Here is a 6,847-nt window from a genome sequence, read left to right on the forward strand (position 1 = left end):
AACATTAAAATGTATGTTTTAATATTAGCATTTGACATATAATTAGCAGAAATACTAATAGAGGAAAGGAAAAATTACACAGGTTTGAATGATGAAGAAGAGACAGAATTTTCATTTTTGGTGATCCATCCCTTTAAATTGGCCACAATAAGGATATTGAAATCAGATTAGGTATTATGGAGTCTACTGAGAGTGAGTTTCCATAATTTCTGTGGCACATTTCTTCCTATTATGCAAATCTCAGGGTAATATTTCACCTTTCTGTTAGCAGTCTTGTATGTTTGACTGTCATTGCATGCCACTTTCTCCTATTGTATTTAAAAGACAGGAATGCCCACATGCATGCCACACGTGACATTTCAGTTGTAGCCTAACAAATGAAGCATTAGATACGTTTGAGTGTTTTCAACATCTGAAAACTGATGATGGCCACTTTTGGCATGTCCACCACCAGTTGTATTGTGGGGAAAGTGGTTTTTCAGATGTCCTCTAGAGGGAGCCTTCTGCCACTCTCTTAAATAGTGTCTGTCTCTGTTGTGAAGTCATGTTCTCACATGACTCCAGAAGATTGGTCACGATCAGTCTTTGATTTCACCCACACTCTGCCATTCATCCCAACAACCAGCTCAAAGGGGAATATCTTCTCCAGGTCCTTCGCTATCTCACTCTGAGGAGCCAGAAGTCTGATGGAAAGAACACCACCACATTCTTTACTTTAGCTTTTAAGTTCTACAGGCAAAAATACAATTATTGGGCTATTTGGCTTTTCATAAAGTGTTGGAAAGAAAACATGCAAAATTATTGCACTTTATCCATTTACATATGTAGATTTCGATTATAATACAGATCTTTAAAGGCTGTTTTTTTTCTCTCTCACAAATCTCTACTTCAGTAGCACTAACAAAAACTTTCACAGTTTATCACTATCAATTACATTTTTTCTTCCTGAAAACATGGTGAAATGTATTTTATCTGATTGTTGCCAGTATTTTCTGATTTGTGTAGTTATAAAAAGAGATTAAAAGGGGTCATATGATGCGATTACAAGTTTTCCTTTCTCTTTGGAGTGTTACAAGCTCTTGGTGCATAAAGAAGATCTGTAAAGTTGCAAAGACTAAAGTCTCAAATCCAAAGAGATATTCTTTATAAAAGTCAAGAGTCAACCACGCCTACCTAAAACGGCTCGTGCTAACATGTCCCCACATATCTACGTCACTATGTGGAAATATTAGCATAATGCTGCCCAAATGTGCACGCAAAGAAAGAAGGCGTGGTTTCAGGAACAGCAGTAGTGTTGATGCTTGAACTGATGGTAAAACTAAAGACATTATTAACTGTCGTGAGATTTACTTTAAAAGCTGACGCTCGCGATTATGGTAAGGGGCCTTACATTTCCGACGCGTGCTTGTGGTGTTCGGCCAATCACAATGCACTGGGTCAGCTGGCCAATCAGAGCAGACTGAGCTTGTCAAAGGAGGGGGCTTTGTTGAAAACGAAGTGTTTGAGAGAGGCGGGGCATAGAGGACCTACAATAATGTACAGTATTTGAAAAATAATGTGTTTTTTGAACATTAAAGCATGTCAACATATTCTGTTACACCAAATAATGACCTTTAAAATAGCCTCATATGACCCCTTTAAATGACATTTTAACCTGGCTTTATCCAATATTCAAATGTCTGTTCTGGGAATATATGCAAACCAGTGCATATTTAATTAGATATTGCATTATTTGTATATTTAAACAAATATCAGAAAACTTGTAATACATCAACAAGGGAAGTATGGTAATACATTTTTATTTTACCCTATTCACCTGGGGTGTCTTGCCTTCCGAGTTAGGCTTGGACGTATATAGATTTCTAAGCTGTATAACAAATCACAAACCTGCGCATGAGTCCCAGTGATAGTTTAAAGAGCAGCCCGTCCGCTCCAAACACCCCCATCCCGTTGGCCCTGCCACAGCTGTCTATACACACCAGCTTGGGCTCCATATCTTTGTTTGCAATTGTGAACTGGCCGTACACCAGATCTCCAACCTGCAGAACAAAACCACACAATAGCATTGTGTACATTCACAATACAACACAAACAGTGCTCGTAAAGAAATGACACATGTAGGATCTGAGAGTGTTTATATGAGCAAAGTACCTGCACATTAGGTCTGTTCCTCTTGGTTGCTCCCTCAAATGCAAGATAAGAAAGAGATGCCTGTTCACTTCCTCCCACGTCCACTTTGAAGATATCTCCAGACTTTGCAGTCACAATGCCAATTACACTTTCACCTTTGGCTGGTAACATACATACTGGAAGAAATAACGATTAGCAGAACGATTTAGCCCCTACTGAGTGATAAGCTTGTTTGGGGCAAATGTATTAATTTTTTTCTATTTTATAAAATGTTTACTTTTTTTTTTTTGATTAAACAGTATTTAGAAAAGTACCAAAAATAAGTATAAACGAATATTAAGAACATTTAATATTCTGTATTATTGAAGAAGAAAAAAAGAATGATAATGAGCATTAACCATTTATTTAAAAAAAATAATAATTTTATAGAGAGAGAGAGATAGATAGATAGATATACTTAAACTACAAAATGCCCTAATTTCCAACAGAACAAGCTAAAATAATAAGTGCACATAAACTTTGGGTCTACTGGTGTGAGTCCAGTACCCTCACCCGTCTCTGCTGAGAGTCGATCCAGTACATGTTTGGCTGTTTATGGCGCAAAATTCCACTTTTATACACTTGAACTTCCTCCCCGTTTCTCCGGAGCCCTGGACCGGTTTTGATACTACCATCTCCAGATTCAGGCAGTCTGAATGAGAACACATCTCCTGGTAAAAGCACTTCACCGATTTTCTCTTCGAAACAAGCATGTACGGTGTCCATTGCAAAAAAAAAGCAACGCGCGTGCCCTGTGTTTGTGTGCCTCCGGAACCGAGAAAGGCTCTTATTATTTTCAAAATAAAAGTTTAGAAATAAAATGAAAAAGAATGTTATTTTAAATCACTTACTGATTAGTTAATCCACCCAACCATTTAAAAAAGTATAAATAAATAAATACTTTCAAAAACAAAACGGGAAAGTCATTTAACATATCTCTAAAAATAACAACCATGATTTTACTAACAGAAGTAAATCGGATAGGATGCGTTTTATAATTGTTAAGGAGTCCTATAACCTGTTTTACTTTACATTTTTTTCCTACAAAATCTTATGAGTACAGTTCCCTCGTGACTTAACAAATCTAAAATAAAACATTGCCCTGATGAAACCTGCTTAGGTGGAAATTTCCAACAATTCAGATATAACGATAATTTAAAATGTTGTGAAAAGAAAATGTATTAGCTTTTTGAAATCCTTTCGGTAGCCGTGCTTGAGACTCCAGCGGAAATGCGTCAAGGGGACTTTTGTTGTATTTCCGTTATGGCGGAGCACACAGAGGCAGAAGGCATTAGCCTGGCCGCTAACAGGTGCGGATTTTGCATTATATTTCATACACCTGCTAAAACAAACGACCAGTTATAGTTAGCTTCAGTTTTTTCCTTAAAAGTACAATGTGTAGCATTTCGCAGTTGGCTAAAGCGAATCTCTTTTAAGCCTCGTTTGGCCTGTTGGTCCGGGGACAATGAAAGCTTCATAACGGCAGACGGCAGTGTTTTTACATCGTTATGTCTTGACTTTTTTTTTTTATAGATCGTGCATTTAGAAGTTATAGATCGTGCATTTAGACATAATTGCGTCATATAAGGTCTATTATGGCACCTCAGGAAGATTTAATGGGCGTTATGGTTCGTAAGAATGCGTTATAATGTGTTGTTTTGCTGTTTAGTGTCAGTCTGCAGCAGTCGTTGTGTACTGTACAGATACTGTTTGTTAATAAGTTTGTTTTCTCTCATCAGCATGGCTCAGCAGCCAGCAATCCGTTTCCCTGCCACTGCCCCTCCTCCTGCCAACCTCTCCACCCGCAGGCAGCCTTTACTGAGCACCCCTGTGCCTCCCTTTCCTATGATGAGGGGTCCTCCACCTCCTGCCCGGCCGCCCTTCGGACGGATTCCCTTTGACCCCAGTGTGCCCCCTCCCATGGGTGCTCCTCCTTTACAGGTGTGAATATTATATCAGCGGCCATTTATTATGTAATTCCCCAAATTTGTTTTAATTGGAATGGAAAGAAACGGTTGGGAATTGGGAAGGTTTCATTGACACCTATGACTTATTTTTCAATTTAAGAGACCCCCGTTTATGCCTCCACCTGGAGGATCCATGCCGCCTCCACAGTCTGAATGAGAACACATCTCCGGGTAAAAGCACTTCACCGATTTTCTCTTCGAAACAAGCATGTACGGTGTCCATTGCAAAAAAAAAAGCAACGCGCGTGCCCTGTGTTTGTGTGCCTCCGGAACCGAGAAAGGCTCTTATTATTTTCAAAATAAAAGTTTAGAAATAAAATGAAAAAGAATGTTATTTTAAATCACTTACTGATTAGTTAATCCACCCAACCATTTAAAAAAGTATAAATAAATAAATACTTTCAAAAACAAAACGGGAAAGTCATTTAACATATCTCTAAAAATAACAACCATGATTTTACTAACAGAAGTAAATCGGATAGGATGCGTTTTATAATTGTTAAGGAGTCCTATAACCTGTTTTACTTTACATTTTTTTCCTACAAAATCTTATGAGTACAGTTCCCTCGTGACTTAACAAATCTAAAATAAAACATTGCCCTGATGAAACCTGCTTAGGTGGAAATTTCCAACAATTCAGATATAACGATAATTTAAAATGTTGTGAAAAGAAAATGTATTAGCTTTTTGAAATCCTTTCGGTAGCCGTGCTTGAGACTCCAGCGGAAATGCGTCAAGGGGACTTTTGTTGTATTTCCGTTATGGCGGAGCACACAGAGGCAGAAGGCATTAGCCTGGCCGCTAACAGGTGCGGATTTTGCATTATATTTCATACACCTGCTAAAACAAACGACCAGTTATAGTTAGCTTCAGTTTTTTCCTTAAAAGTACAATGTGTAGCATTTCGCAGTTGGCTAAAGCGAATCTCTTTTAAGCCTCGTTTGGCCTGTTGGTCCGGGGACAATGAAAGCTTCATAACGGCAGACGGCAGTGTTTTTACATCGTTATGTCTTGACTTTTTTTTTTTATAGATCGTGCATTTAGAAGTTATAGATCGTGCATTTAGACATAATTGCGTCATATAAGGTCTATTATGGCACCTCAGGAAGATTTAATGGGCGTTATGGTTCGTAAGAATGCGTTATAATGTGTTGTTTTGCTGTTTAGTGTCAGTCTGCAGCAGTCGTTGTGTACTGTACAGATACTGTTTGTTAATAAGTTTGTTTTCTCTCATCAGCATGGCTCAGCAGCCAGCAATCCGTTTCCCTGCCACTGCCCCTCCTCCTGCCAACCTCTCCACCCGCAGGCAGCCTTTACTGAGCACCCCTGTGCCTCCCTTTCCTATGATGAGGGGTCCTCCACCTCCTGCCCGGCCGCCCTTCGGACGGATTCCCTTTGACCCCAGTGTGCCCCCTCCCATGGGTGCTCCTCCTTTACAGGTGTGAATATTATATCAGCGGCCATTTATTATGTAATTCCCCAAATTTGTTTTAATTGGAATGGAAAGAAACGGTTGGGAATTGGGAAGGTTTCATTGACACCTATGACTTATTTTTCAATTTAAGAGACCCCCGTTTATGCCTCCACCTGGAGGATCCATGCCGCCTCCACCTGGCATGATTTTCCCTCCAGGAATACCACCTACAGCCTCTCCTGCTCCTGCTCCTCCTTCTACAGAAGAAATCTGGGTGGAGAATAAGAGTCCTGAGGGAAAGGTATGACTTCTAATCCTTCATGGAGTGCGAGACATTGTTGGTTCCATATGGCAAGGCGTTATGGCTTGTATTCGAGTCACTTCACATGGGGAGTTGTATTCTTGTTTTTCAGAATTCTTTGATGAATAGAACGTTAAAATGAATCACTTTTTTATTTTAAATGGAAAACTTTTGTAACATTACACATGTATTTACTGTCACTTACCTTCAATTTAATTAATCCCCGCTGAATAAAAGTACTATTTTCTTTAGAAAAACTACCTTTTGAACGCTAGTGCATATTAAATAATATTATGTATTTATAAATATCCTAAATACACGCACTTAAGAACATATAAAAATGTATACTTTAAGAAATAAATGCATAACTCATTGGATCTTTCTTAAAGGGGTCATATGATGCGATTTCAAGCTTTTTTTTGTGTGTGTGTTACAAGCTGATTGTGCATAGATAAGATCCCTGAAGTTGCAAAGACTAAAGTCTCAAAACCAAAGAGATATTCTTTATCAAAGTTAAGACTCTGCCACGCCCCCCTAAAACGCCTCGTTATAACACGCCCCCACATATCTACCTCACTATGTGGAAATATTTGCATAATGCCGCCCAAATGTGCACGCAAAGAAAGAAGGTGTGGTTTCAGTAACTGCAGTTAGTGTTGAAGCAGCCATGTCAGGGAGACACTGTGTGTTTCTAGGCGAAAGCAAAAGCACTTTATTTGGCCTTCCGAAAGTAGATGCATTTAGGAATCTTTAAGATTACTTACAACAGAACAGCAATGCATTTTATGGACCGTTGAGTGCCATGAAACAGCTTGAAAGATCAAAGACAATTTTTAATATAACTCCGACTGGATTCGTCTGAAAGAAGAAAGTCATATACACCTAGGATGACTTGAGGGTGAGTAATTTATGGGCTAATTTTCATTTTTGGGTGAACTAACCCTTTAAGGGTCTTATAGGCAAGTAATAATATTTTGTAACTGATACGGAACTTAA

General features: G+C 38.7%; 1 protein-coding gene and 1 pseudogene across 5 annotated transcripts in view; one reads left to right on the top strand and one right to left on the bottom strand.

Moving 5' to 3' along the window:
- Positions 1-489: 489 nt before the first annotated feature.
- On the bottom strand, positions 490-2,981 carry LOC107562363 (exosome complex component RRP40-like; annotated as a pseudogene).
- A 289-nt stretch (positions 2,982-3,270) lies between these two features.
- LOC107562375 (transcription elongation regulator 1-like) overlaps positions 3,271-6,847 on the top strand; it is a 32,756-nt gene continuing 29,179 nt past the window's right edge. For 4 of the 5 annotated variants that reach the window (XM_016247001.1, XM_016247002.1, XM_016247003.1 and 1 more), the window contains exons 1-3: positions 4,737-4,944; positions 5,374-5,575; positions 5,702-5,851. In XM_016247001.1, coding sequence (XP_016102487.1) covers positions 4,865-4,944; positions 5,374-5,575; positions 5,702-5,851 — 432 coding nt within the window. In that variant the 5' untranslated portion in view covers positions 4,737-4,864. Of the gene's footprint in view, positions 3,480-3,908; positions 4,113-4,736; positions 4,945-5,202; positions 5,213-5,373; positions 5,576-5,701; positions 5,852-6,847 lie in introns of those variants that run through there. The other variant, XM_016247005.1, reaches the window with a different exon arrangement.

Source organism: Sinocyclocheilus grahami, unplaced genomic scaffold (assembly GCF_001515645.1).
Source record: "Sinocyclocheilus grahami isolate Dianchi unplaced genomic scaffold, SAMN03320097.WGS_v1.1 scaffold820.1, whole genome shotgun sequence".
In the NCBI taxonomy this organism is placed as follows: Eukaryota; Metazoa; Chordata; class Actinopteri; order Cypriniformes; family Cyprinidae; genus Sinocyclocheilus; species Sinocyclocheilus grahami.